General features: G+C 56.9%; 12 protein-coding genes across 12 annotated transcripts; 6 read left to right on the top strand and 6 right to left on the bottom strand.

Annotated features, from left to right (window-relative positions):
- Positions 1-398: 398 nt before the first annotated feature.
- SCHCODRAFT_02691301 (RBP11-like subunits of RNA polymerase) lies at positions 399-2402 on the top strand. Its single transcript, XM_003029372.2, has 6 exons — positions 399-654; positions 705-754; positions 805-926; positions 982-1260; positions 1319-1576; positions 1640-2402. Exons 1-6 carry the CDS (start codon positions 566-568, stop codon positions 1988-1990), a joined length of 1149 nt encoding a protein of 382 aa, XP_003029418.2. The 5' UTR covers positions 399-565; the 3' UTR covers positions 1991-2402.
- On the bottom strand, positions 2213-2912 carry SCHCODRAFT_02370304 (uncharacterized protein). Its single transcript, XM_050342497.1, has one exon. It carries the CDS (start codon positions 2795-2797, stop codon positions 2435-2437), a length of 363 nt encoding a protein of 120 aa, XP_050198880.1. The 5' UTR covers positions 2798-2912; the 3' UTR covers positions 2213-2434.
- On the top strand, positions 2622-4820 carry SCHCODRAFT_02586104 (uncharacterized protein). Its single transcript, XM_003029373.3, has 7 exons — positions 2622-3090; positions 3148-3269; positions 3386-3538; positions 3588-3666; positions 3720-3854; positions 3912-4123; positions 4221-4820. Exons 1-7 carry the CDS (start codon positions 3027-3029, stop codon positions 4482-4484), a joined length of 1029 nt encoding a protein of 342 aa, XP_003029419.1. The 5' UTR covers positions 2622-3026; the 3' UTR covers positions 4485-4820.
- Positions 4821-5294: 474 nt separating this feature from the next.
- On the top strand, positions 5295-8059 carry SCHCODRAFT_01191785 (uncharacterized protein; the record flags this gene model as incomplete). The annotated part of the gene is made up of 6 exons (XM_003029374.3): positions 5295-5476; positions 5789-5908; positions 5960-6796; positions 6852-7048; positions 7098-7805; positions 7857-8059. 6 exons carry the CDS (start codon positions 5295-5297, stop codon positions 7943-7945), a joined length of 2133 nt encoding a protein of 710 aa, XP_003029420.1. The 3' UTR covers positions 7946-8059.
- Positions 8060-8471: 412 nt separating this feature from the next.
- SCHCODRAFT_02586108 (polysaccharide lyase family 14 protein) lies at positions 8472-9652 on the bottom strand (the record flags this gene model as incomplete). The annotated part of the gene is made up of 6 exons (XM_003029771.2): positions 8472-8670; positions 8728-8811; positions 8864-8935; positions 8986-9097; positions 9148-9344; positions 9387-9652. The coding sequence occupies 6 exons, from the start codon at positions 9650-9652 to the stop codon at positions 8472-8474; spliced, it is 930 nt and encodes a 309-aa protein (XP_003029817.1).
- Positions 9653-10121: 469 nt separating this feature from the next.
- Positions 10122-11938, bottom strand: SCHCODRAFT_02634874 (t-SNARE). Its single transcript, XM_050345833.1, has 6 exons — positions 11723-11938; positions 11572-11675; positions 11363-11525; positions 11191-11309; positions 10892-11130; positions 10122-10725 (listed from the first exon to the last, which is right to left on the bottom strand). Exons 2-6 carry the CDS (start codon positions 11668-11670, stop codon positions 10566-10568), a joined length of 780 nt encoding a protein of 259 aa, XP_050198881.1. The 5' UTR covers positions 11671-11675; positions 11723-11938; the 3' UTR covers positions 10122-10565.
- A 191-nt stretch (positions 11939-12129) lies between these two features.
- Positions 12130-12543, top strand: SCHCODRAFT_02703911 (uncharacterized protein; the record flags this gene model as incomplete). Its single annotated transcript, XM_003029375.2, has 4 exons — positions 12130-12146; positions 12197-12233; positions 12288-12386; positions 12442-12543. The coding sequence occupies 4 exons, from the start codon at positions 12130-12132 to the stop codon at positions 12541-12543; spliced, it is 255 nt and encodes an 84-aa protein (XP_003029421.1).
- On the top strand, positions 12340-13152 carry SCHCODRAFT_02370383 (uncharacterized protein). Its single transcript, XM_050342498.1, has one exon. The coding sequence runs from the start codon at positions 12592-12594 to the stop codon at positions 13114-13116; it is 525 nt and encodes a 174-aa protein (XP_050198882.1). The 5' UTR covers positions 12340-12591; the 3' UTR covers positions 13117-13152.
- A 1321-nt stretch (positions 13153-14473) lies between these two features.
- On the bottom strand, positions 14474-17687 carry SCHCODRAFT_02670534 (uncharacterized protein; the record flags this gene model as incomplete). Its single annotated transcript, XM_003029773.2, has 13 exons — positions 14474-14970; positions 15026-15103; positions 15156-15321; positions 15380-15634; positions 15689-15818; positions 15868-16034; positions 16092-16268; positions 16329-16447; positions 16502-16633; positions 16735-16818; positions 16867-16990; positions 17038-17166; positions 17217-17687. 13 exons carry the CDS (start codon positions 17685-17687, stop codon positions 14474-14476), a joined length of 2529 nt encoding a protein of 842 aa, XP_003029819.1.
- A 404-nt stretch (positions 17688-18091) lies between these two features.
- Positions 18092-20788, bottom strand: SCHCODRAFT_02670535 (acetyl-CoA synthetase-like protein; the record flags this gene model as incomplete). The annotated part of the gene is made up of 16 exons (XM_003029774.1): positions 18092-18201; positions 18253-18305; positions 18356-18557; positions 18626-18762; positions 18813-18908; positions 18961-18998; positions 19053-19098; positions 19151-19491; positions 19539-19673; positions 19722-19786; positions 19845-20152; positions 20204-20237; positions 20285-20347; positions 20396-20540; positions 20600-20700; positions 20755-20788. 16 exons carry the CDS (start codon positions 20786-20788, stop codon positions 18092-18094), a joined length of 1908 nt encoding a protein of 635 aa, XP_003029820.1.
- Positions 20789-22677: 1889 nt separating this feature from the next.
- SCHCODRAFT_02670536 (NAD(P)-binding protein) lies at positions 22678-24261 on the top strand (the record flags this gene model as incomplete). The annotated part of the gene is made up of 8 exons (XM_003029376.2): positions 22678-22809; positions 22867-22921; positions 22991-23266; positions 23353-23496; positions 23552-23587; positions 23788-23925; positions 23991-24036; positions 24090-24261. The coding sequence occupies 8 exons, from the start codon at positions 22678-22680 to the stop codon at positions 24259-24261; spliced, it is 999 nt and encodes a 332-aa protein (XP_003029422.1).
- A 353-nt stretch (positions 24262-24614) lies between these two features.
- On the bottom strand, positions 24615-26763 carry SCHCODRAFT_02586122 (uncharacterized protein; the record flags this gene model as incomplete). The annotated part of the gene is made up of 3 exons (XM_050343955.1): positions 24615-25088; positions 25143-25338; positions 25483-26763. Coding segments are annotated over 3 exons (1951 nt in total), but the record flags the coding sequence as incomplete, so codon positions are not given.
- Between the last annotated feature and the right edge of the window lie 247 nt (positions 26764-27010).

Here is a 27010-nt window from a genome sequence, read left to right on the forward strand (position 1 = left end):
ATGAGTCGCCAGAGCTTCATTGTCCCCCTTGGTTTCGCTGAATAGGAACGCTTGTCTGGACGAGTGTTACTGCATACTGTGACCATAAACTGCTATGTGAGGCTGGCCTGAGCGTACTAGGTCGGGGTGCTTGTCATCCTGGTCACATCCGCGCTTCCGGGTCTGCATGAATTGCACGCGTAAGACAAGGTGACAGATCAGTCGGTTAGGCATTACCAGTCCTAAATGTAGCTCACATTACCGTCTCGGGCGTCATATACAACGACTTCGTTAGCGTTGACGAGCTCTCGAGGGATTTCGTGCGTGATATAACGCACGAGGCGAGCACTTGTTGGTTAAGGACGAGAAACAAAGAACAAGACCTGCCTTTTCGAGCGACGATCGACGCCACATATACCACGGTCCTTGTCCTCTCACCTCATCAAACGCGCAAGCGCGGCGCGCCAATCCCCCCATCCCCTGCCCGCCCTCCCTGTACTCTGCTCTTGACCATACTCACTCAGTCGCGTCAGACTTCATATACGAACATACAGCCACGCACGCGCTTAGCGCTTTTTGAACAAGGATGCAGACCGACGAACTTCCCCCCAATGTCATCATCCGCGCACTTGAGAAGGACCGCGTAGACTTCGTGCTAGAAAATGTTGACCTCTCGTGCGTAGTGCCTCTCCAATCTTGCCGGCTCCATGCTCACATACTCGCAGATTTGCCAACTCCTTCCGCCGAGTTATGATGGCAGACATCCCTACCGTCGGTGCGCTTCTCCTCCCTGTAAAGTCATGAACATAGACCCATGCTGCGCAGCCATCGACCTTGTGGAGTTTGAGACGAACACGACCGTTCTTCCCGATGAGTTCATCGCCCATCGACTCGGCATGGTGCCTCTCATAAGCGACAACTGCGAGGAGGGAATGCGTTATACAAGAGTGCGTCGCACGCCCATGCCTGTTTGGACTGTTGTTGACGCCTCGCGTACCATAGGACTGTACCTGCTTGTCATGGTGTCAGTACTGCGCGATCGAGTTGGTATTGGACGTCAAATGCACCGAAGACAACATGTCCATGGACGTAACGAGCAAGCATCTAGACGTTCAGAATGTACAACCCGGACAACCATCAGGAGCTGAGGGCGACGAGATGGCGAGCCGGCCCCCACAGTTCGGCTGGCCAGTGACCTATCGCGAACCGGACGCCGAACCTATTCTCATCGCCCGAATTCGCAAAGGTCAGGCCCTGAAGGTGCGATGCATAGCTAAGAAGGTGCGTCCCTCGGTTTATGATCATTGTCACCGAGCCTGAACTCACCGATCCCACGTAGGGCATAGCAAAAGAGCACTCGAAGTGGTCGCCTTGCTCGGCTGTGGGCTTCGAGTACGACCCGTACAACAAGCTGAGGCATACAACGTACTGGTACGAGAAGAGCATCGAGGAGGAGTGGATACCGAACCCGGCGAACACGGAGCTGGAGACGAAGCCGCAGCCGGACGATGTCTTCGACTACAACGCAAAGCCGACCAGGTTCTATATCGACGTCGAAACCGATGGCAGCTTGGGTCCGAAGGAAGTCGTGATGAGGGTGAGTCGCGCCAGCGGTACGGGACTACCAATTCGCATCCTCATCAATCTCCTACCTCCACAGGGGCTCAACGAATTGACGAACAAACTGGCAACAGTCGTGCTCAACTTGAAGGAGAAGGACAATGACGAGGAAGACGGCGGAGGCGTGCAGGGCTTCCAGGCATCCGCGGTAGGAGCAGCGGGCGGCGCAGCTGGTGGTGGATGGGGAGGTTCGGCCGGCGGCGGTGGCGGCTGGGGGCAGGCGAGCCCTGCGCGTGGTGCAACTAGTGCCTGGGGCGGGAGCAATAGCCCAAGCCGACAAGGCGGTGGCGGCGGATGGGGAGGAGGCTCAGCAAGCCCCAGTCGAGGGTGGGGGAGCAGCGGCAGCGGCTGGGGGAGCCCTTCACAGCAGTCGAACGGATGGAACGTGTAATATCGAGGTGCGATTCACCCGATGGGGATGTGATTGATACAGCTGCGGACATCACTGATGGACCTGCCCCATTCGGAAAAATCGCCGAGACGGGCACTTGGCGAGCTTGGAAAGATACAGCTCCTTCACAGAACGGTAGTGCACGGCGAGAAACCCCCATCTGCGAAGTATCGTGTGAAGCGGGTCAGAGTGGCCCGAGCCATTGGAGGTACCGTATGTTAGGCCACCTAGGGACCCTTCGCACGCTTCATGACGAGCTGGTGGAAGGGCCCACAAAACGGGTATGTAGACGGGGGTTTTCAATGGCGCTCTACCGTTCTGTGAGGCTTTCACGGTTGTCTGAGCTCGCGAAGTGCCCGCCTCGGCGATATCCCCAAATGGGGCAGGTCCATCAGTGATGTCCGCAGCTGTAGGTTCTCGGTGTTCACGATTCCAGCTGTAGATCTATATCACTGTGATGCGCTCAGCGGTCATTGGGCACTTGATTTCGACTGGGCTGCCCACTTGTTTCCTTGTTTGTGACAGATCGCCCGCAGAGGCTTTGGGCGTCGAATGAGCAGCAGCGAACGTTTGTGCCACGTTGTCCCATGCGCAGGCGTCAGCGCCACAATCAGAGCGGGATCGAGCGTCGAAAGCGACCTCCTCCCACGCAGGTAAGGCTGCCCGCCCTCGCGCTCTCGACTCACCGTCCCCTCCTCTCTCTCCCTCGGGCGCCGATCTCTCGACCAACCGCCGGTAAATGGCATTGGCAAGGTCACGCGCGCGCGGCTGCATTTTCACTGGATATTCTCCCGCCCCTGGAGGCATAAGACACGGTCAAATTTGGCGCCCGGGCTGCGAGGGGCAGCTCCTTCCCGATCAATTTGTAGGCGGCTTGCCCCAGACCGGAGGCGCGTCGCAACGATAGCGTATATAAGGGCGCCGATGACCTGAGGGGCGCCTTTTCACTGCCCTGCCTCGGATTCTGCGCTCGCAAACGACCTCCCCCCTCCCCTGACCTGTACATAGCGCCCGCGCCCAGCGCGCGCCGGCCATCATGGCGCCGCTGAGGGAAGTGGACTCGATCTTCATTAGCGCGTTCCTCTCGACGTTTTTCTATGGTGCGTTTGCTTTCTGGGGTATAGAGAGTAGATGTTGACCCTATGGATCGTTCGCAGGAGCGTATCTCGCAGTTGCGTACGAGTGCTCGCGCGTGCTCTGGAGGCGGAGGAAACGACATCGGCGAACGCACATATATCTCATTGGAACTCACGTCGCGCTATTCATCTTCACTAGTATGGTATGTTATGTCCCCTGTACGTCCTGGAATCCTACTGACACCGTCCCCTTCCCTCCTCCCGCCCACCTCGTCCACGTTCGATTACAACCCCTATTCCCTTCCCTCGCACCGAATAGCGCTGTATCATAGTCATGTATCGCACGCTCTTCGCCCTGCGCTTCAACCAGAAGCCTGACGGAACCATCGACCGCGGACCCATCAACGGTAAACTCGCGATGACATCCAATGCCTGCTGGGTGCTTTCCATCCTCATCTCAGACGCCTTTATTGTAAGTAGCCATCCCACCTTCTGTACTTAACCGCACTCATCTCACGCAGGTATACCGTGTTTCCGTCGTCTGGCGAATGCGCTGGCTAGCAATCATTGGACCGTTCATCGCCTGGTTGACAAATATAGGTGCGTCAAACCGTCGGTGCAAAGGTGCGATGAACCGAAGAAAACCCCTCCAGCATTCGGCATCTACTTCATGACGGCGCTCACGAAGTACGGGTCAGTGGAGACAAGCAACATATTTGCTGGTCCGTTGACCTCGTCCAACGTGATGTTCTGCGTTTGTACACTGGTGATCAACCTCATGTCGACCTGTAAGCCTTCACCCCCATTCATCAAATACCTCGTCTTTCTAACTCAATTGCGCCCAGTGCTCATCGCCGGTCGCATTTGGTGGGTACGGCGCTCGGTGCAATACCTCAACGGCGACGCCCGAGACGCTGTCAACAGTCTGGTAACTGTCCTCCTCGAGTCCGCCGCCTTCTACACCGCGGTCCTCATCATGCACATCGTCTTCCTCTCCATCAACTCCATCCTCAACTTCATCTGCATTGACATCGAGACGCCGGTTATTGGGATCGTCGTAAGTATTCTCTTCCCCGTTCCCCACACCGCTTCCGGTCCCCCTTTCCCCATCCTTCACCGTTTCCTCTCGCATACATAGACTCACCTCCAACCAGTTCTCCTTCATCATCATCCGCGTCTCCGAGGGCACCGCGCACGGCAACACCAGCGACGGCGAGCCCACCAGCGCAGGCACCTCCGGCCCACGCAGCGGCACCCGCACGCGCTGGACGTCCGGCAACCGCAACCACGACATCGACACGACCGGCACGATTGACGTCGCCATCCGGCTCGAGACCGTCACGCACCGCGACGGGGAGGAATTCGTTGAGGACTCGCATTCGACAGGGAAGGGCAAGCAGGGGACGGATTCATGGTGACACCAGGACTAGGGACTTCAACTGGGCATGTGGGCTTCGACGCGCCCGGGATTTGACTCGCACACGCTCTGTACTATTCCACGCAAGCGTCGCAGGACGCCGGGCACAAGGGCTATTGGGAATTTTGTTGTCGCATCTACATTCAGTACGTTATTGGGGCTCACCCTTTGCACGACCTCGCGCTCCTTGTAGTATACATTCGTTGGTACATGCATCACTGTGAAATCTGCATTGGTGTCCATAGTTTGTATACCCAGCATCACGCGCTTTCACGACATACGAGTGGGATGTATGGACATGACGGTGTTCAGTTGAAGGTTGCCTACGAGAAGGCGCTTTACTGCACACGGGTTCCTGAGTCAGTGTACCTTGCTCTCTAAACGTATAGACGCACTGGTGGCTCGAAAGCGGGTGAAGTCCTTCTGTTCTTTTCCCTTCACGAATTCCGATAACAAAGCGTCTCGATACCCGGCAGGTCACGTGATGCTGAACGCGCTGGGTGAATAGCGTTCAGTATGAGCCTCTCATCAGAGAGATCGGGTGTTGTATCGTTGGTGGTAGCCATGTGGAATGGCAGCGATGGGGGGATGTGTAGGAGGGCAATGTTCGTGTCCTCGCTACTGACAACGGGAATAACCCGCGCCTGCTTCCTCGCCACAAAAAGGGAGACCACGTGTGCAAGGCCGGCCTCTTTCGACATTAATCAAAACCTATTCTCAACTGCCACCGTCTGCCTGGGTTAGCGCAAGATTCGCAGTCGGGTGTTTCTCACAGCTTCATGGACCCTCCGCGCGCACACCATCCTTTATCATGACTCTATCGTTCTCTGAAGGCTTCAGTGCTCGCATTGCCGAGGACACGGTCCACATACCCCCTAACGCAGTAAAGGACAGTTTGGACAGCGCATCAGAGCTACTCTCGCGCATATTGAGAGCAGCTTGCCAGGAGAACGATGTGTACCACTTCGATGTGGTCTTGTCGGGAGGTTCTCAGTAAATTCGCAGAAAAGCGGGTTTTACTTGAAAACGCTCACTCCAAGCAAGACTATGCTTCACTTTTTCGCCCGAGTAAGTTCGATCGATCATCTCACACTTACAGTATGACCGAAACCTTCTAGATGCCATCTTCTCGGTCTCACCACCGACTTACAGCCCAACGGAAGGGGATATAGCCATCGCTGGTTAAGTCGACGACATACTACAAGCTATCCGCCCAAGCCTACGAGAAGTGGTAGGAGGATCACGCACGCTTGACACGTGGACTCCGCAATGCGACGATACTGGCCATCTGAATCATATTGCAAGTCTCAAGATACCTCGCAGCGATGGTCAACCCGTGTTGGTTCTACATGATCTGGGCCGCCTTATACCCTCGGATCTACTTGAACAGAAACTCAACCACATCTTTAGTAGGGATGAGAATACGTACGCGTTCCATTGTAACCATACGCGAACCTGTGTACTTACGTGCTTTAGCTTTTTCGTCAATACCTCCGGTTCAGGAAAAACTCGATTACTTTACGAAGGCCTATGTCGACTCTGGGGGCTCTATCTGACCGCAAAAGTGGACTCCAGCCGCCTCGGAAGTAAGCACGTCGACTTCGTGGCTACCCAAGGTCTCGTCTTGTCCGACGTGACCAGGCTCCCGCATCCCTCTACGCCTTCATACGACGACACGCTGCGGCATAATCTCAATGTTATCACCCGTCGCTATAAGGATACCCTGCTCGCACAAGTTCTCGTATTCCGCGCCTTTCTCGAGTTAGCCATCCCGCGACTCAGCGACGAACACAAGCAACGCTGGCTTTATTGTCAGCTGCAACCCTTCGCGTTACTGAAAAGCAACCCATTCCATGACATCAACTTCGCCCTTCTTCGCGCTTCAGATGCGTATGTGGACCACCATCTACAGGTTGTCCTGGCAGACATACGGCAGCGATTAGGCGCCACTGTTCCCCTTTTCGCCGTGCTCGACGAGGCCCAATCGTTAGGCCATAACGATTACGCCGCCAATTCCTTATATGGCTTTCCGGACTGTGACTCGCTTCCGTACTTGCAGCGCTTGATCACGGCGTGGCGAGGACGAGCTGGCCTGGCCCTTGTCATCACAGGAACAAGCCTTTCGCGAGACATCTTCCGTGACGACCCCATTGAAATGGCACACGGTCGTTACAGATGGACGTCCGCGACAGGTGGATTCGACGCTGTGGACTCGAATCGGCAGTACGTCTCGCGATATTTGCCTCCCCCTTTCCTTCGAAAAGCCAGTGGGGAACGGCTCTTGCAGCGACTAGGCAGCTGGCTTCGAGGACGGTGCGTTTTGTATGATCCGCATGAATACGAGCTCGGGCTCAGCGATTTGTAACAGGCATAGATTCACGGCTTCCTTCATCGGGCAGTATCTTCGACACGGATTGTCACAGCCGCATCAGTTGCTCAATGACTACATACGAAACGCGACAGGATATTCGCCCCGGGACGCCGACGATTTGACGATAGCCGAAGGAGAGAGACTCGAGCAAGCGAGGAGATTTCTTCGCCCAATATCTCTCGGTGCTATGCGAGGTAACCTGCCCGCTTATGCATGCCGAATTGCTTACTGATGTCAATGCAGATTCGCTAGTTCGGTCAACCGCCCATCATGCACTCTTCCGAGTCCTCGTCGATTCGTCTGCCTTGCACGAGTACGGCGTGGAGTACGTCCAACTTGTGACGGCAGCTTTTGGCCGATTCGTCGACCACGATGCCTCCAGAGTCGCTATCGACGAGCCTTTCATGCTCGTCAGCTGCGCGTCGTGGTACGAAAACACCAACACCGATTTCTTCGATTTCGACTACATGCGCACGCTCCCCCAACGAATGAGTCACGTTTCCGAACTTCGTTATCTCCGCCTCGCCTTCGTTCTTGCGCGGCGCTTCGAACGAAAGCCTCCGCTGCGACAACTGTTCAACTTTCAGGGCGCGCTTCCTTCGTGGGCGAATGCTCGAAGTACAAGTCTCCTCTTGCAGCACCGGACCGCGGGGGGAGCCCTCAGTGCTCGGATCTATAGCTGCAAGAAGGAACTGACGGGATCGACATCTCCGCTTACGACTGTCGCATCCACGGACACAGAGATTGACAGATGGCTCGACCACGTTACTCCCTCACCCTTCTGCATACTCCGACTGTCGGAGGAAGGAGCCCTGCTCTTTGCGTTAAAGCTTCCCGGCGACAAGAACGTGTGGGTCGCACTCGACGGCAGACAGGGCGAGCCATTGACGGCAGATGAGGTCAAGCATGGGTTGGCCCGTTTGAAACCCAACCACGCGCCTGAAAGAAGACGTGAGTGTACCGTTTTCTCTTCTTTTCTGAACGCATCTGACACTGCACAAGCAACTCGACAAACTCCGACGCTTACCCAAACCCTGTCGACGCGCTGGAGATCCGCCCATATTCTTCGCCTTCGCGTCTGGTCTCCTTGACCTTCCTCAAGACACATTGGGCCGCGCGGTTGCCACGGTCGATGTGGCGGAGCTCTGCGGATCGCTAGGAATCACCGCGAGAGAGGTGTTGCAGGCGGCCGTGCGCTTCACTTTGTCGACGCCAGCTGAGCTGACTCAGTCGAGCTCGGCCAAACGGCTTCAAGCAGATGAGTCAGACGCGGGTCCCTCTACAAGGGCGAGTAAACGACGGGCGACGGAACTTGGAGGCTGTTAACCGGACGCCCTATGCCTGGAGCAGACGCAACGTAGCGATCTCAGCCGTCGCGCATACGAGTGTAGACGACTGAGGAGAGCGAGCCCATCGGCGTTATGCCCAATTTTGGCAATCCTCGCCTTGCGAGGTACGGGCTCGCACGCTGCCAACTCGAGATCCTCAGTAAAAGTCGTCCTTGGTGAGATACTATACAAGTCTAGAGTGTACGAGTGAATAGTCGTGTCATGACGCTGAATAGATAAGTGTGTACGCAGCAGCCCGCGCCAGCACAAGGCCCCCCTCTCGCCACCATCAACACACCCAAGCCACCGAAGCAGCCAGACCCATCGCTACCAGCACAACAATTATATCAGGCCCTCCATTCCTCCGCGCATGGTTGTTGATCGACCCTGTCGACGCCTCCGCCGACCCCCACATCCCGATATTGCGGAAATAGGTGTGCGTGGTGTTGGGTGTTGCCCAGGTTTCGTCCGAGCCGCCGAAGAATGTGCTGTGGAAGGTGGGGTTGTGAGTTACAGGGAAAGTCAAGGGGGGATGGGGGACGGACGAGAAGAACAGGCCGTTTGCTAAGACGTCGGCTGTGGTGCGAAGGCGGAGGTTCTGCTGGGTGAGGGCTGGGAGGCCGTTGTAGCTGGCGCGCGGGAGGGTCAGTAAACGATGGCGCATGATTTTACGAAACGCACTACAGCTGCACATTGCCGTTTGAGGCTTCGGGCGGATTGTTCAGCTGGACGAGTAGCGCGATCCGATTCCATCTGACGAGCAATCAACAGCGCGCAACGATGAAAATATCATGTAGACGCACTTTCCAGCCACGAAGCCGAAGGAGCCGCGGGCAATGCTAACGCCATAGTCATCGTTGCAGGTGATCTCATCCTCGTCGCAGAGCGTCTGCGTCGTCGGCATGTAGGCGTATACTGCAAAGATAATCAGCTCATCGTACATGTCAATCAAGGTCATAACGCACCTTCGCCCTCGCCTCCTTTGCGCCACATGAGCCGTGTCGAAAAACAGGCATCACCCGCAGGCTCATTTCCGCCGCTGCACCCCGTCGAATCCAGCCCGCCTCGCAGCCCAGGGAGCTTCCCGCCCTTCACCCAGTCGAAGGTCTCGTCAAAGGCGATCTCGTATTCGAGCAAGAGCGAGCCAAAGCCGACGTCGGAGCTCGCTAGGTAAGATGTCGAGGACGTAGCATTCGTGTCGTACGCAGAGGCCGTGTTGTTCCAGAGGTTGTAGAACTGCACGCCGCCGGTGTCGTGCGAGAAGCTACCAGCTGAGTAGGTGACGCGGAGGACGGGAGCGGTGTCGGAGGCGGGCTCGAAGCCAGGCACAGGATGGTCGGGGAAGGGATCGGTGACGAAGGCGAGGGCGGTTTCGCCTTCCTGGATGCGGCCCTTTCCGAGGCCCCAGTCGGCGACGAGAAGCTTCTGAGCGTCTTCAGACTCCATTGTCGAGGTAGGGAAGGGCAGCATAGTGCTAGTCGTGAGTGAGTAGGATGAAGCGAGCGAGGCGGCCGGCGTCTGGCATGCTGCGCGCGATACGAGGGCGAGCAAGAGCGTCAGTCCTGAGACGAGGGAGATAGAAGCTGAACAGGTCATGTCGAATAGTCGTCAATGAGCATAGAATAGCGGGGAGCCGGCGGGAGAGTCGTGAGTCGTGGACGCCCTCGGGGAAGGGAAGGTCGTGATCAAGATGCAGACCGGCGTCTCAAGCGCCACGTTTAGTCGCCACGGCGGCTTTCATTCTGTTTGGCAGGTCAAAAATTTCGAGTTGGGCAGCCAACAATCTTGAGTCCTCGAAAGCGTTCCGCTCAACGCTGGGCAATATTTTCCAGATCAGCATCTACTGAGGATATTGCATTTGCCGATAATCGCGAGACGCAAGTTCAGATTGCCACGCGTCGCACTTATGGCTTAGCACGTGATCAAGCAAAGTCGAACACGCACGTGAGCCGTCATCAAGAGCAAACATGTCTGCCATACGCGTACAATTGCGCCCAACCAAGATCCGTCTACATGTTATCCCGAGTACTCGACGCTTTACCCGATGACCCGGTATTCAGACCACCCGTGATCCATACCAGGTGGCATCGATGTCGATAATCGTGCTCGAAGCGTAATCGCGGGTCTTGAAAAGTCCAATCTCCGGCCTTAAAAGTTCCATCGCGATGTGGACTTTGGCAAGAGCAAGTCAGCAGATGCGTACCAGTGCCATCTGCGCGCGTAGGATGGAAGAAACGGGTATGAAGCGGGCCGGACGCCTTCCTATCGACGAGTGATCCATCGCATCGAGTGAAGTCCATCCTAGTCCATCGCATGGAATTCCATCAAGTCGACGAGAAGGCATGGCAGGCAGAATGTAGATCTCGCCGGGGAGGGTCCACTGTTACCGCGTCTCGCTTCCGCCTCCTCCGCCTTCTACCGGCTGCGATGGTGTGCTATCGTCGTGGCTTCCCCGTGGGCGTACAGCCAGTGCAGTCGCTAGCGCGATGATGACCAGGATGAGGAGGAATATGCATGCGCGTCGGCCGGTGTGTTTCTGGTATCTGACAATAAGAATCAGCTTCTGCACCAATGTCACACGGCGGCAGATACAAATGCAAGATGCGCAATGCAGTTGCAAGGGCATGGAAGGTGTTGGAAGGGTCATGCGGCCACAGTCGAACGGGGTAACTCGACAACCGAAGCGTATCGTGGGAGCCCCCTACTCACTTGACGGCCGTATTCAGCTCCTTTACAGCGTCTTCCATGTGTACAGCTGTCTGCTCGATATTGTACTCAACGCTGTCAAGCAGCGTTCCCTGGTCGATAACCAGGCCCTCGAGCTCCCGAAACAGATCCGCGAGCTGGGCAATAGAGTCCGCGATGTCGGAGAGCTCCCGCGTGCGCTCTGCGTATGCCTGATCGGGCTCATCTATCTGGGTGGCAAAGGCTTGTTGCTGAGTTTGGCGCTATGGGCGTGGTCAGACGGTCGGGACATGGGCGTAAAGCGGATGGGTCGCGGCACGTACAGCGAAGCGGAGGTCATCGTCCACGCCGGTGTCAAGGTCTAGCGCGCCGAGCCGAGGCGAGACTGGCGAGCGCGGAGTGCCAGGTATGCCGGATGAGGAGAGGTTCTGGCTCTGGAGCTCTTATGAACGCGTCAGGAGCCAGGGCAAGCGTAAGGCAGGTTGACAAGCGTACTCTGCATATAGTTGCGCTGCTTCTTGCGGAAAGTTGCGGACAGCGTTTGCACTTTGGCTGCTAGGGCGCGTTGCACATTCCGCGCGGCCTGCGAGGGCGCTGCGGTTGGGGGAAACGCGTGCTGCGCGACGCGCGTCACTTGAGAATGACATGCTCGGAAGTCCTTGGGTCAATGAGAAGGCGTCCTGAAGAGGAATAAGGCCACGCACAGAGGTGATTTCGCTGGTGAGGCGGTCAATGTCCTGTTCTTCCTTCGACCGGTCCGCAAACGCCGGCAATAGGTGTTTCGCGTGCAGCTTGTCGAGCATGGCGACTAGGGCGCGTGAGTGGTGCGGAGAGTACGGAGGTATGGAGACGTACTTTTTGTCTGTATGCCGGCAAGGAGGGTCTCGACATTGTCGGCTGTATCTGCCCACTGCGGAGCCAAGTCGACGTCCAGCGCGACCGCGCGTCGCTTGATGAGCCCGCCCCGCTCGTCGTCGTCCTCGTCGTCCTCATCCTCGTAAAGCCGAGCCCGCCTTCGCTTCGGGCGGCAGGAGAGGAAGAATAGTGTGCGGGAGCGGGTCGTGGGCGAAGACATGGAAACGTGGCCGAGGCCGGTAAGAGTACGGATGAGGTCATTTCCCGGCCACGTGCGCTCCTCCGTGCCTGCGCCTTTAAAGCCGACGGGCGGCTCGCCGGCTTCAGCAGTTCTTTGAGCCTCCGCTCCTCCGCGCCCACCTCCTCCTCCTCATCGATCTCGACGCGCCTCACAGCGTCCTCCAACTATGTGCAACGCGCGCACGTACGGCCCCTTTGCCACTCCTCGCCCCCGCCCTTGCTCACGTCCCCCAGCCAGGGAATTCAGAAGGGCTGTGGCCACTACGTCGCTGTGCGTGTGCACCCGCTCAGTCGCTGCGATCGCCTTGCTCACCGCCTCCCCCAGGTCAAGACGCTTGAGGTCATTGACTGTGGCCGCCCCAACTGCCGACACTCTGCACACCACGCCTGCGGCCGATCCCGTTCAGCCTGCGCGTGCGCTAAGGTGCGCTGCGCGCCACCGTATCTCGCCTCACCCCCACTAATGATCGGCCGTGCAGTACTACGGTCCCGACGTGGAGGAGATCGTCCGCACAGAGACCGCCTGGTGCGATCACTGCTCTAGCTGGTATGAAGGCAAGGGCGCACCCCGCAAGCGCTGATCACCTCCGATCGCGTTGGTGACTCACCCACTGCACCCGCCCGCCGCCATGACGACGCCGCCGACGACCCAGACGACGCCCAGAAGACGACCACCTCACGCTGCATGCCACGCACTGTACAACACGCCCACGACGTGCTCACCTCAATATCTATTACCCGCGCTCTCCCTGCTCTCGCGCGCTTTCCCTCCGTCCCCCCACCCCGTTTCCCGTCTATTACTATCTATTCGCTCGTCAGCAATCCGATCGTGCGTTCGCTCGTCGTCATCATCATGCTCTCATCCTCTTCATTGCACTATCTTACACATTTCACATCCTCGCCGGTGCGGGCGTGACTGCGTTTTATGCGGCGCGCTCATCGCCTCGGTGGCTAATCGCGCACGCATTCCCACTTTTAATTGCCTGGACTATCCGGGTACTGTACTTGTATCCTTCACGATATTTATTATGCCCCTGCGCTCAACCATGTATCCTAACACTCTAATGCATGTCCTTTGCGCGAGCTCATTCCCGCGTGCTGTCGGCTCTGTGTCGTTCTTTTCCCTTCCAAGCAGAGTGTTTGCTCTCTATTGACGCGTCGCCAATGAGTACAATGTTGATACAACGGTCAGCTGAGCTAACGGGTCATGTCAAGCATCCGGCGGCAGTCTCACCAGCGCGCAAATCGCGAGGGGCCGAGATTCTGAAGCTCCACTATCCAGACCCAATTCTTCGTTACTAGGGTGCTGTCATCTCCGCCGTGCATGAAAGGCTCGTGTCTGTCTGGCTACACCGGGTCGAGCCTCGTAATGGAGCAGCGTGCTTATCACCCTCGCTTGGCTTCCTGCATAACGAAGTCGCGACATCTTGTCCCTCTTATAGTTACGCGATCTGTGTGTCGATGCTTCTCGTGTCTCTCTGGCCCAGCAAATGAATGCCAGAAGGGTTTACATATCTATATCAGTCGAGCGGCGTGGGAGGTAGGCCATAGCACGAGGCTTCCTTCCCGATATGGAAGAAATTCCGAACAGCGTCCCCACCCGCCCACGCCTTGCACTTCCTTGAGACTATCTGTCAAGCCCTTATACTCTCCGAGAATTACACTCTGCCCCAATTTTTATTAGTCGCGTAGAGGAGCCGCACTGGAATACAAAACAAAAACAATGAACAGGCGAAGGAATGAAGCCGCCGGGCTGACCCCGAGTGCCCCACCCTCTACGTCCTACCAAGAACCGAACATGGGAGCTATCGGGGTGCTCCCCCGAACCACTCCCGCGGTAATTTGGACGTCGTCTATCCGCTGGACCATAGGACCATGTAGTGTATGTTAGCGCAAGTTAATCTATACCCGTGTTTTCGGAGGGAAAACGGCCGTTCCAGCGGTAATTTCGGGCTGCTTTTGACGCCAAAGTTTGCGTTATCCGTACAGAATGTTGTGTGGGCAAGATGGAAGCGATAGCTCGAGTATCTGGAGGTGGGTCGCGGTGAAGAGTTGGGAGCCCCCGAGGCTGGCACGGCTTCGGAATCGCCACAATCCTTGCCACAATCTGACAGCAGCAGCGTTCTGCGGCTTGATTCCCACTCCCTGCTTCCTCGAGTCTCGGATAGGTGCCGGGACATTCAGTATATGCAGCAATGCAGATGATGAAGAGATAGGGGAGCCATATATGCATGCAGTGGATGCCGTAGACTCGGCGAGTAGTGTGTAGACTACGATGGGTGTAATCAGTGAGTGTAGGTGATAAGAGAGTGGAAAGCATGCGACCGATGGAGAGTCCGTTAGATGAGCACTAGAACAAGCAAGAAAGACTGATGTACACCAGTGAGCCCCGAGACCCAACCCATGAGAGATCTATAGACAAGCGTCTGTGTTTTTGACGAGAACCAAACCCCAGCACCAGGCTGCGACCCCACTTCGAGGAATCAAGAAAGCGAGAGAGGAGCCGACGAACTAGCGCGACATCATCTCGTACGAATCTGCGCGCAGAGGTATTCCCGGAGGGCGCCTGGGCGAAGACCTGGGCGACGAGGAGCCCGCGACGGCTTGAGGCATCATCGGCGGCGGCGTCGCTACCATTCGTGGCATACCCCGGTGCCGCAAGCTATCGTCCGTCATCTGCCTCCTGGGCGTCGGCGCCCGCGACGGTCCTCGCGAGGATGTGAAGACCTCCCCCGTCTCTCCGAACACGCCCGCGATCGGGTCGTGGTACTGCGCCTTCTCATCCGCCAAGCGCCAGCCTACAAAGGGAAGAATCGGTTCGGGCACGCCCTTCACACGTGCCTTTTCCTCTTCCTCCCGTTTTCTGTCGTCCTCCTGCACCTGGTCCCAGGGCACCTCTGTGTACCGTTTTGGTGGCGGCGGTGCGTCCGGGTTGCCTTTGGGTCCGTAGATGCCAACCTCGGCAAGCATGGTCTTTAACGCGCAGACCCACTTGTTGCGTCGCTTCGCTGTCGAGGAAAGTCAGGTCGTATGTTGTGACGGTATGGTGCGTACCCAACGTACCTCTCAAGCCGGCCTGCTGCGAGATGCTCTTGTACATGATGTCCGCCGTCAGCGACATCTTTTCCTGGTCGGGGAACTCTGTGGTCGCGGTCAGGATACATCGAAGGTAGCATCAAGAATTGCAACATACCGACGACATTCACGTCGAATGAAGGCAAGTAATCTCGCCTCTCAGCCTTCAGGAAGGCGATCATCCTTGTCCTGAGGTCCTCCAGCTGCTCGAACGTCGTCTCGTACGCCACGTCGAACGCAAAGGTCTCCGAGAGTTGCGGGCTTCGCCGGATGTTATACAAGAACTGCGCAAGAACACAGAAATCAGCTTTGCACGAATGCCTACACCAGTAATGTACGCACCAAATCATTCAACTTCGTATTCGGCGCCTGCACAAATACTCCGTTCGAGTCGAGGAAGATCGTGCTGAGCAACCGAATCTCCTTCACGGTGAAAATTTCTTTGTCAATCGACACCTGGTCACCAACGTCGAAGGGGTGCTTGATGAAGAGGAAGATGATGCTGGTGAGCACTTCGGCGAGCGAGGAACCAATGAGCCAGGAGAGACCGAGGATGAGTGTGCCGGCGGAGGTGACGAGGGTGACGAGTTCGGCTTCCTGATGGTGTGCTCGCATGAGGGATTAGAAGATGAGAAAGGAGGGTAGACGTACCAAGCAGACAGCGATGATGAGGATCGCAATGATGACATACAAGGACATGAGGATGTTGTCGAGACGACCGACAGCGCTGTCGAGGTCCTGCATGGAGTGCTCGATGGACAGCTGTTCCCGGTGGCAGTCCCTGTGGCGCCGCGTCAGCCCGGGTTGTTTTTGCACTACCTTCGACTTACATGAGCGCCATCTCGACCTCTTCTCTGCTCGCGTCGCCATTTCCATCGCGGTCAAAAATGGAGAACACCCGGTCGACGATGTCATCCGGGAAGAGGTGCTGTATGTCCTGGAGAAACATGTACTCGGAACCCGGCTTCGCGAAAGAGTAGAATATCCGGCGCGCTAGCTATGAAGCGCACAGTCAGAACCGGGTTGGTCTGCGGGAAGTACCGCATTCGCGTACCTGCCTGGACTTGTTCGCGCTCTCCAAAGCCGTCTTGACCATGGCTTGAGGCGAGTTGGGCTGCAGAACGGAGCTTCCAGCGATCTCAGAGGCGACGTTGCCGAGCGCTGTCGTAGTCGTGGTCGCAGCATTCCGCACACCCTTGATCGCGGCCTTGAGGAGACGTGCAGGATTCGCCTAGAGCAACAAGCTGGGTCAGATGCGTGGTACATCGAAAAGGCGTAGTGAAGTACTAACCTTGTCCTTGATCCCACGCTGTGCGCCATTCATCGTGTCGTGACGCCCTGGAATATCACTGGAATGTCTGTACAAGACTACGAGGGCCCGAACGGTGAATTTCTGGTCCGCGATGCGCTCTGGGAGAATAAAGGTCAGATAGACGCACGGAATCAAGGAAGATAAGTACGAACCGGCATAGCTACGCTCGTGGAATTTGCCCGCAATCCACTGGATGCTGAACTTCTCGAATGCGAGCAGACCCGCACACAAAAAGAGTCCAAACAGAAGCTTCGCAATGAGGTCGATGATGTTGCGCGAAGCGCCTGAGGCATCGGAGAGTTGACGTTGGTCGATGATCGGGTTGAAAGATGCCCTTTGAAGCGCTATGAGTACGATTGAGGGAGAACATGAGTAAGGTATGCACACCAGTTGAGAAAGGTCCAGGCGAAGAAGGCGACGTAACGATGTAACGCGGTCATCCAATCAATATATCGGCGTGAAGATACGGCTGTGGGGGGGTTAGGTGGAGTACAATGATCCTGCAAGCAGTACGAACCGACGACACCGATAGTTGATCTGAGTAGCCCAGGAAGTAGGAGAGCACCGGCCAAAGCTGACCACCAGCCTCCCCAGACCACCGACAGCCATACAGACCACCAGAGGAGATTGACACTCCACACCTGGGATAGGTCAGTCGTCGATAATTGGGAAGGTGAAGTCCACTTGCAGTAGCGTCGGGAAATTCAGTAAAGTGTAGGATGCCGGGAATCCATATGATGCCCAGGACCGGCACGATGAACAGAATCCACCGAGTGACGACAGAAACATTGATTAGATAGTGATACAACCGAGAGAACTGGGAAGGTGGTCAGTCCTTCGGATCGGCTGCGTATGCAGGACACGCACTCTGTTCTTCGGTAGATCTCCGTCCGCGAAGGCTAGATGCTCCTCCGTGGCCTTGCGGGTGTCGAATTCCTCGTATTGATTCTCAAAGCGCTTGATGCCATTGAGAATGTCCCAAGACGGACTTCGGGAGAGGCGCGTCGGTCGCGGCATGCTGGTTTGCGGTCCCTTACTCTCGGGCGGATATCCCACGCCAGCGTCACCTCTTCTCGGCTCGTACATAGGCAGAGACGACGAGGACGCCATGGTGTTCTGAGAGTACGGCGGGTACGTAACATGTGTGTCTTCCGAGTTTGGTGTCGGGGATCCGGTGGTGTTCGGTCGGGGCTGCCCTTGGCCCGCGAGGCTGTACTCGTAGAGCGGCATGTTGGAGCTCATCCTGGGCGTCGACTGGGGACTGTCATGAAGTTGACTTGGATGCCCGAGCTCGACGGCGTCGTAGCCGGCGCGCGTAGGGGATCGAAAAGGGTTCATCGCCGTCCGCAACGAGCGCGGAGATGAAGGCGCGGAGCAAAAGGTGTCTTGATCAGGGCCGGGCGTCGCCTTGGCAATCAATTGACCGACGTCGTTTCAACAGAAAGGGTATGCCAGATCAGGAAAACAAGGGCGATCAAGGGCGTACCCAGGACAGTGGATGAACGACTGGAAGGTAAAGGCGATGAATAGCGAACAATGAAGCTTGTGGAGGGCACTCTGAATGCGCAGACACCGCAGTCCTCCCGACGCCGCGCGCGTAACGCCGCAAGCGATCCCAAGCGAGTCCGAGCGCTCGAATGTGCGTCGATCACAGTACCTCGCGACGAAGCATGGTGAGGACCCGGAGAAGTGAGAACGCCGGATAAAATACAACATAATATAGTAGAACAATACGGTCTTGGTCATAACCTTGCGCAGGTGTTCGCAGCCATGCTCTCTCGCTCCCTCTCCCATTTTGCCTTCATCAATTTCCTCAGGCCGTGCTTGACAATCTTGCCAGAGGGTGTCATCTCTACGGTCATTGCCTTAGCGCGCTTCCTGGAGCGTGCAATGCAGCACTTACCCAACGGCGAATATTGGACCACAATCATGACGGGCACCGCAAATCGCGGCAAGCTGGGATGCTGATCAGCAACGCTGTAACATCTTCGAAGCCTCACATGCACCTCGCCCGACATCTTGCTAACAATGCCGCGCCCGTCACATGCTGACCAGCCCGGACATATACGACCGCGGTCACCAGTTCACCTAGGCGCGCATCCGGCACGCCGACGCAAGCAGCTTGTAGGACGCGTGGATCGTTATACAGCGCATTTTCGACCGCAACGGAGTCGACGTTCTCCCCTCCTCGGATAATGATGTCTTTGACTGGAGGTGCTATTAGCTTCAGTCCCACAAGGCCTATACCGAATGGAAGGAAAGAGTGCAATACGCACTTCGATCTTTGATATACAAAAAGCCCTCGTTATCGAGGTAGCCGATATCGCCCGTTCGTAGCCAGCCATCGCGTGATAGCACACGCGCTGTAGCCTCAGGATCGTCGTAATACTCTTGCATGATATTCGGGCCGCGTCTAAAATACTTGAGCAAACGACCGTGGTACTGAACAAATGGTTGACGTACATCAGGACCTCTCCAGCCTCACCGGGTGGCAGTGAGGTTGTCGCAGCACTACATGGCGCAACAATCCGGATTTCGTTGACGGGAGCGGGTCTGCCTCTGCGCACCAGAATCATCAGCTTTGCGTGAGGAAATCTTGAGCTCAACTCACACTGTAGTCGGTCGCGCAACGTAGTCCTCGCCAGCAATCTAGGAGGGCGACGCGTAAGATAGTGCAACACAACACCTGCAAAATGGCCGTACCGAAACCGCGATTGAGTTCGTCTCTGTCAGCCCATATGCTGTCGACCTGTAGCAATTCAGCATTTTGTGCCAATGGTCCGACCACCTCGAGTACGTACATCGAACTCCCGGGAAAACTCTCCTGAACGCGCTCCACCAGGCTTTCCGGCGCCGGCGCGCCACCGAAGAGCAAGCACTCAATGGGATGTCCGGCAAGGGGGGAGTGCAGAAGGTCGGAGACCATGGCGGGCACGCCGCCTGCAACCTGGACGTTTTCTCGGCGAATGAGGCTGAATGATGACCACATTAGACAGTGCGTTGCTCTGCAGGGTAGAAAAACCATACCGTGCACCTGCGTAATTGTCAGCGATGGTCTAGCAAAGTGGTGAGAGCCCTCACCTTCAACCGGATCCCATTTTCTCATGAGCACGATCTTCATGCCGGTCATCGTTGCCATCATCTAAAAACTTATCAGTTACAGATGCATTAACCTGACAGTCTACTCACCGAATACGAAGTCGTCCCAGTAACGTGGAACAAAGGCACAGCGACAAGGGCGCCCTTCTGTGGCAAATTGCAAGTGAGCGAGGACGTTATGTCTTCGCCCCTTCGGAGCGCCGCGCGCCGGCTTCCAACGAGAACCTACGGAGTGTGAGCAAAGGATCTGTGGTGGAGATGAAGTCGACGAACATTCAAAACATTCGTAAGGTATTGCCTTTGCGTGCTTAGCACGCCCTTGGGCAACCCGGTCGTACCTGGTGCGAGGGTCAGCCCAAGATTCAAGTAAGCTCGTCTCTTCCCATTAAAACTGACCGGACGTGAACATGACCGCGCAGTTATCCTCCGGCTGCACGTCGACGTCGAGGTAGTCATTGCCGTCTTCTAGTATCGATTTGTCGGTTTCCGTCGAGAAACGCTGCACCACCGAACTATAGCTCTGCATGCCCGCCCATTGCGCGTTGACATCGACGGTGTCGCCGAAGACGAGGACGCCGGTTACGCCGCTTGCTGCGAGGTCGTCCACGATTGGTTGGATGACGGCAGAGCGTTCGGGGTCGCAAATGAGAACGCGGCACTGGGTGTGCGTTATGCAGTAAGAGAGAGGTTCGACGGGAAGCCAGCTGCAAGAAGGGTCAGTGCATAGCGGAACCAATCACGATGAATCGACATACGCGTTGACCAGGACGGCTACGGCGCCGAGCATGTCTGCAAGATGGGTTAGCTGGAGAAGCAACTGCATCCGTTCTACGTACGACAAGCCCAGAAGGCGTACATGTACTCAATACAATTTCGTGATACTATGGCGACGCGATCTCCTAGAAGATCGTCAGTGTCAGGCAGCACACAGAAAGAACCTCCCTCACCTTTCGATACGTCATACGCGCGCTTGAGCGCAGTCGCCAGGCGGACGGCTTGGATGTGCGTCTCTTCATATGTGACGCGCTGATCTTCGAAGACGATGTAGGTCCGCTTGCCGTACCGGCGCACCGAGTCTAGCCAGAAGGCGCGCTGAATGACAATTGGGTCAGACTTGAAAGGGTGTGACGTGCAGGTAGGCAGCTTCTTACCATCGATGGCCACAAATGTCTGTACACCTTCTGGCGTCGACCTCTTATCTCGCATTCGCCAGTCTCGTGCATGCTTCCCGGGGCCGTGAGGATGGCCTCCGCTGTGACAAGGATATGAATATGTTCATATATGTTCCTCTCATCGAGCAACTTACTTTCAGCCAGAGTACGCTTTGGTTTCCATCCCATGGTAGGCGTTGAGCAGGATGGTGTAGATGTGGGTGAGGGTAGGGTGGTCATGACTTGCGAGTGCATGTTATATGAGTAGCGGGGACAGGCGGAGCGCCGATATTGCGAGTCCGGAATGCAAGGAGCAGGCAGAACGGTAGGAGCAGGCAAATCTCCGCGCAGGCTCAGATGTATATATACACCCCGGCCAGGGAGGGCGCGTGCTATCGTGGAAGACGCGCCCGTCACAGCCGTTCCGTTATCCTGTCCTACCACCGCTGAATTGCGCGGTGGCGCGAGATAGGCGGGGGCGCGGGAGAGGGGGCTTTTGTCCGCGGACATGAGAGCTTGTTCGAGCGTCGCCGCGGGCTTGCCAAGGCTAGAGGGAGCACGAGGCTGATATGTTGGGTATTTTGGATGTTGCGAGTGTGCATGGGACGCGATTCATTGCGGTTGACCGTGAAGGGCGTCTCGATGGGCAATTAGCTTCGGGCAGGCCTGACCCGGGGGAATGTAAGGATACGGAGGGAAGACGACGGACCTCCACGGCAACCCGCGATGGGTATGGCTACCCGTCAACTGGGCGCCAACTGACAAGTCCAACATGCGTAGTGCCCCGTCCGAATCGCACGGAAGTGATGTCCGAAAAAGGCGCGGCGCGTGGCATGGAGATGGCGCAGCCGAGGACCTATTGAGCTTGTAAGGCAATTTTGGGCCGACTGACTGACACTATGCGCAAAGATATCTGATTGGATTTTGTGCCTGCTATTGTTGAGTTGCGCTAGGCGGAATGCGGCGCAAAGCAGGCCCTGGGAGAACATTATAGATCCTCGGAGTGACATGAACCGGGAAAGTGAAAGCGCAACGAGGCTGCGGACATGCTGAGGGCCGACATCCTAGAGGTGACAAAGTCTCCAGTTGGTCTCTGTGGCTGGGGTCTGATAAGAACGAGCGATGGATATCGATGAATGCAGATGCGTTGTGACTTCGATAGTCGAAGACTTCGAAGACAGATGCGTCGTTTGCACTGCCATACAGGCTCCTTGCTAGTAAGCAGACGTCCAAGGTGCATCGATATATCACGACATGGCGGAGAGTGGATCCTGAACGATTCCTCGTCCGTCGCGCATGGAGCGTACGGTCACCAGACGGGTTCCCGAGGGCATGCGGCGGCGCGAGTGCTTGCTGATGGTCAGACTTGGTCGAGCGACTGCAAACTTATTGTCATTGATGTCTACTTGAAGTCAACGGTGTAGTCTATTCTGCACAATGCATCAGCAATTCGAACATAAGGCTAACCAAACACCGGTGCGTGTGCTGGGCGAAGGGTGATTATGGTCTTGGCCCTGGTCATTGAGTCCTGTGCGGGATAGCAGATGGTCAACGATCATGGTCTACCTATTCTAGCCAGCAGTACCACACCCATCGACGAATCGAGCGCGCTGAGCATTAGCTCCAAAGATTGCTTGTTCCGCCCGCGGTACCGATACGTCCAGCTCATGCTCGCAAAAATCGAAGCCTAATGCGGAGGATCACAGTCACTATAACGAGCATGCAACATGTACAGCGGACAGCAGGTGCGCGGCTGCTGAACATGATCAAAATAAAGCAGGATATTACTTGTTGGAGGTGGATGCAGGTCGAAGGCCGCGGGGCCGTCATGTACGGTGAAGAGCAGACTGGTACGATGGAATTTCTTCGGCAAGACAGGAGTTTAGCAAGAGCATGCCTGGAGGAACATGGTGATGGAAGACAAGAAGCGGGAGGGCGGGCCGTGGTTGTGGCCGGGAAAGCCGGTAGCCGACCCGGTGCGTGCGCTCCGTGCCGTCATCCGACCTGCGTTCATCCCCCTCGTCCACCATGGCCAGTTCGTGTCTCCGTGATTTTACGTCTCTCCAGCGTCCACCACGATGCGTGCCTTCGTTGTCTCCGAGCTCAAGCACCATTCCGAGATTCCTGTCGTCTCTGACGCGCCCGCGCCGGTCGTGGGCGAGGGTCAGGTGCTAGTCGATGTCTACAGCGCAGGCTTGAACTTCTTCGACGTGAGTATCGCAGAGCGTAGTGTGTACAACGTCCAGGAACTGATCATGGACTTCCAGATTCTGCAAGCGCAAGGAAAATACCAGCACAAGCCGCCACTACCGTTCGTCGGAGGTGCGTCCCTCACCAGTAGACTAAACCTCAGCTAATCAACCATAATTTCCATCCGCTCCTTCCGCACAGGTGCCGAATTCGCAGGCCGCATAGCCGCTGACTCTCCCATCCCTGACGGCTGCCCCTTCAAGCCCGGCGACCGCGTCTTCGGTGCAGGACAAGGCACCTTCGGCGACCAAGCGGCTATCAGCGTCTCCCAGCTACTTCCCCTTCCCGACAGCCTAACCTACGATCAAGGCGCGGGTCTCTTTGTGACCTGGCCTACTGCGTACGAGGCCCTCGTCGGCCGCGGGGAGCTCAAGGCGGGCGACTGGGTCCTCGTCATGGCTGCTGCGGGCGGGGTGGGTATCGCTGCTGTTCAGCTTGCGAAGGGTGAGTTCATCCAGGTGGTGGCCTCCAGTGAACCCTTCACTGACGATACCTCCCTCAAGCGCTGGGTGCCCGTGTCATCGCCGCCGCTGGGTCGGCTGCCAAACTCGAGATCGCAAAGACCGAGGGCGGCGCGGACTACGCTGTCGACTACACCCAGCCTGGCTGGCAGAAAGAGGTCATCAACATCACTGAGAATCATGGAGGTAGGTTTCCTCTCTCTTATTCCTTGCCACTACCCGATACTGAAAAAGGACGCAGCGGACATCATCTACGACCCCGTCGGACTGATCACTGGTGCGTCTACTTTCTCGACGACATAGTGTCGGCCTGGAGCGCTTGGGTATGCCATAGCATTCCTAACGGAAAGCTATCGCGTCGGCCTGGCGAGCTCGTCGTGTTGGCCGGGAATGCTCGTAGCGGCAGTGGGCCGGAAACGCTTGTAGCGTCGGCCGGAAAACCCCATAGCGTTCCTCGGCAAAGCTAACATAGCGCAGATTCACTCAAGTGTATCGCCTGGAAGGGTCGCGCGCTCGTCATCGGCTTCGCTGCAGGCAAGATCGAGAAGGTGCCCATGAACCTGGTTCTGCTGAAGAACGTCTCTGTCGTCGGACTGCATTGGGGGGCTTACAATAGTGCGTGTTGTTCGGAGTGCAATTTACTCTAGCACGCCCACACGGAGTGCTTACCTTCGAGCCAGTCCACGAACCTGCGCGCGTACCGGAGGTGTGGAAGACGTTGCTTAGGTGCGTGGTGCTCTGCTTTCAGAGCTGACGGATGTACTGATTATCTGTACCAGCATGCTCTCCAGCGGGAAAGTCAAGCCCGTGATCTTCTCGACCGTCTATCCTCTTGAGCGCATCGCCGACGGCATGACCGCGCTCGAGCGTCGCGAGACGTGGGGCAAGGCGATCGTGCGCGTCCGCGAGGAGAGTGGCGCGGCGACGAATGCGCAGGCGGCGAAGCTGTGATACTCTGTGGCGAAGCCATGAGCTCGGCCATGGGGAAGTTGTAAGCTCGTCCCGGCTGCCTGCTACGGTCTCGCGGGGCTGGACCCAACGTCCACGATCATGCCCATGCACGCCCTCATAATGAGTGCTGACGATGCGTATGTTGTATTTGTACCAAGGTGATGATGCGAAACGATGAAGTTTTATGCTACAAGGTGGTTGCAATGAATAGTCCAAAAAATGCAAGAGGCAGCGATGCAACAACAAGGTGCAGCAAGATGTGAATAGCAGAAGGGGAAGCGACTGTCAAGAATACGGATTGCAAGAGTTGACGTGGAAATCAAGAAGCCAGCGTGCACAATGCCGCGAAGAAATCAAGAAAACTGCTCCGTCAGGTTCGCCCAATGTTCGTCCTCATACTCCCCTTCCGCAGCAACATCCTGGGCATCGAGCTCCTCTTCTTCGTCTAAAACGCGCTCGAGCGCTTCCTCGTCTGTGTCTTCAGGCATGAGATCAGCAGGATCGTCTTGGTATGCCCGAGGCAGACGAAAGAACATGGGGTACAGGTCGTCGACGGGGTCATGCGGGGAGTCGGGTCCGGGTTCGCTAGTGTGTTGGGACGAGGATCCGCTTGCATGCTGAGACGAGGACGTGCTTGCACGTCGAGACGAAGGGCCGTCTTCTCCCCCAGGAACATCATGCCCATCCTCATCTCCTGACTCTTCCTCCGCGTCTTCCGCATCTTCATCCTCATCTTCCTCGTCTGGAGGACGCTTGCGCTTCTTGGGTCTGTCCGGTACAGCCATGTCCATCATCTCGAGTGCATGTTCGACGTTCTTGGCTAGGACCTAAGAGGATTGAGTAAAAGCAGATCGGAGGAACGGTCAAGATGAACAACGCACCAAACCCGGACTCTTGACCCGCCACGCCTTGCTGACGGCCTTGAAGTGGACCTCCTGCTCGCGCGCCACGATCGCCCGGTGCGCCACGTCCGTTACGAAGTCGACCAAGATATCCCGCAAGGTGGCGAGGAGCGAACCAGAGACCGCGTTCGGCGGCGTCGAGTGGTCTTCAATATCAGGATCGTCGCGTATGGTTCTGTCAGACGGGATGTAAGCAGGGGACTCGACTGACGAACAGATACATCAGTAGACGGGAAGATTGGACCACTCAACGAGCAGAGATATCAGACAATGAGCGAGGAGCTCAATCAGCAAGCAGATAGATAGATAATCCACTCACTCCAGCCAGCGCGCGACTCCAATCCCATCGAACAGATCAAGCCTCTGTTCCGCCAACACTGTAGGCGTGATCCCGGACTCCTCGAACAGGCGCCGGGCCTTGTACGGCGCTGTCGTCCCGCCCCTGTGCGGGTGTGCGTACTCGCCATCTTTCACCCCATCCTCCCCGCTCTCTTCATCCCCATCCCTATCCCCTTCACCACCATCACCATCATCATCTTCCCACCCATCCTGATCCTGATCCTGCTCCCCTCCCGCTCGCCCCTGATCCTCTCCCGCCCGCCCACGTCGCCTGCGCTTCCTCGGCGGCCTTGCCTTCTTGGGCCGCCCGACCTTGAGCAGGCCCGCGTCCTGAACCGCCTCCATCCCCGCCTTCTCTGCGCGCTTCCGTCGCATGTAGAGCCGCTTCTGGAGGCGGCGGCGGGATTTGGGGGAGAGCTCGCGCGTGGAGGGGGTGCTGGAGTGCGAGCGGGTGCGAGACTGGGAGCGCTCAGGCGCGAAGGACTCCGCGTCGTCCTCGGCGGGATGGGGGGTGAAGGGGCGTGAGGGATCGTCCTCGGCGGCTTCGTCGGCGCGTAGGATATGGGATATAGCGCGTAGCTTGTGCGCGTCGAGGGTGTGGAGGGCGTCTTCGGATTTCCAGTGCGCCTGGAGGGCTTCCCGCGCCGGGTCAGAGGTGTCTGAGGGGTATGTGGCGAGCGTGTCCTGACGTTGCGCGTCAGAAGCGTATGCCTCCCAGTCAGGTTCTGCAGCAACGAGGCGAGTGGCTTGTGTCTCTTCCCATTCGAGCCAGGACTCCGACATCCCCATCGCGAGGGGAGCAGTGCGCCGCCGATCAAGCGCGTCCGGGAGGGGATGATACGAGGCGGCTTCTTCCAATGCTCCGAGGTACGCGCAGACATCGGGCACGGTTTTCGTCGGGATGCATGATGCGATGAGGTCGGGTCTGAGGCGAGAATACACTGCGAGTCCGTGGAAGAAGGCATCTTGCTCCGATGCGGTCCATGTATCCTCGTCTTCTGCATGCTCCTCTGCCACGTCCAACGGAAAGTACAAGTCAGGGGCTTCATCTGCCGCAGGAGCAGCCGCGCCATCTTGCTCGCCAGATCCCGCCGGGACATCTGGCTCATCAACATGGTCTGTCGCGTCGACCTCTTCGTGGTCCCCTACGCTTCTCCCGCCGGCAAGGCGCGCCCGTATGTCCTCGAGATGTTGCCGGTATTGCGCTACATATGTGCGGAAGTCATTCTCGGCTTCTCGACCGTCATATACGGCGCTCATTGACGCCTCTCATGGGGCGGAGGGAGAGGGGGAATGTTGGGCGCTTAGAACAGAAAACAATCATGAACAAATATGATCGACACCTGGAGTACGGACCGGACGTCCGGGCCCCCGGACAGACTCGCGAGTCGCCAGTCCTGCCTTCGCCTCCCGCCACTCATTCCCTTGCTCGAATCTCAATCGCAGTGGAAGACAACACGAGAATCCTCGCCTGTGTTTGCAGATCACCGCAGTGTTGGCAAATCATC

This window comes from Schizophyllum commune (assembly GCF_000143185.2).
Source record: "Schizophyllum commune H4-8 unplaced genomic scaffold SCHCOscaffold_9, whole genome shotgun sequence".
Classification (NCBI taxonomy): Eukaryota; Fungi; Basidiomycota; class Agaricomycetes; order Agaricales; family Schizophyllaceae; genus Schizophyllum; species Schizophyllum commune.

Excerpts from the sequence above, each read along its gene's own strand:
- SCHCODRAFT_02691301 (XM_003029372.2), top strand. The coding sequence starts at position 566 with ATGCAGACCGACGAACTTCCCCCCAATGTCATCATCCGCGCACTTGAG. Across the intron at positions 755-804 it reads GGCAGACATCCCTACCGTCG|CCATCGACCTTGTGGAGTTT; the intron begins GTGCGCTTCTCC and ends CATGCTGCGCAG. Across the intron at positions 1,261-1,318 it reads TGCGATGCATAGCTAAGAAG|GGCATAGCAAAAGAGCACTC; the intron begins GTGCGTCCCTCG and ends GATCCCACGTAG.
- SCHCODRAFT_02370304 (XM_050342497.1), bottom strand. The coding sequence starts at position 2,797 with ATGCCTCCAGGGGCGGGAGAATATCCAGTGAAAATGCAGCCGCGCGCG.
- SCHCODRAFT_02586104 (XM_003029373.3), top strand. The coding sequence starts at position 3,027 with ATGGCGCCGCTGAGGGAAGTGGACTCGATCTTCATTAGCGCGTTCCTC. Across the intron at positions 3,091-3,147 it reads CCTCTCGACGTTTTTCTATG|GAGCGTATCTCGCAGTTGCG; the intron begins GTGCGTTTGCTT and ends GATCGTTCGCAG. Across the intron at positions 3,270-3,385 it reads TATTCATCTTCACTAGTATG|CGCTGTATCATAGTCATGTA; the intron begins GTATGTTATGTC and ends CGCACCGAATAG.
- SCHCODRAFT_02634874 (XM_050345833.1), bottom strand. The coding sequence starts at position 11,670 with ATGCTCGACAAGCTGCACGCGAAACACCTATTGCCGGCGTTTGCGGAC. Across the intron at positions 11,310-11,362 it reads GCAGCGCAACTATATGCAGA|AGCTCCAGAGCCAGAACCTC; the intron begins GTACGCTTGTCA and ends CGCGTTCATAAG. Across the intron at positions 10,726-10,891 it reads GAGCTGAATACGGCCGTCAA|ATACCAGAAACACACCGGCC; the intron begins GTGAGTAGGGGG and ends TCTTATTGTCAG.
- SCHCODRAFT_02370383 (XM_050342498.1), top strand. The coding sequence starts at position 12,592 with ATGACGACGCCGCCGACGACCCAGACGACGCCCAGAAGACGACCACCT.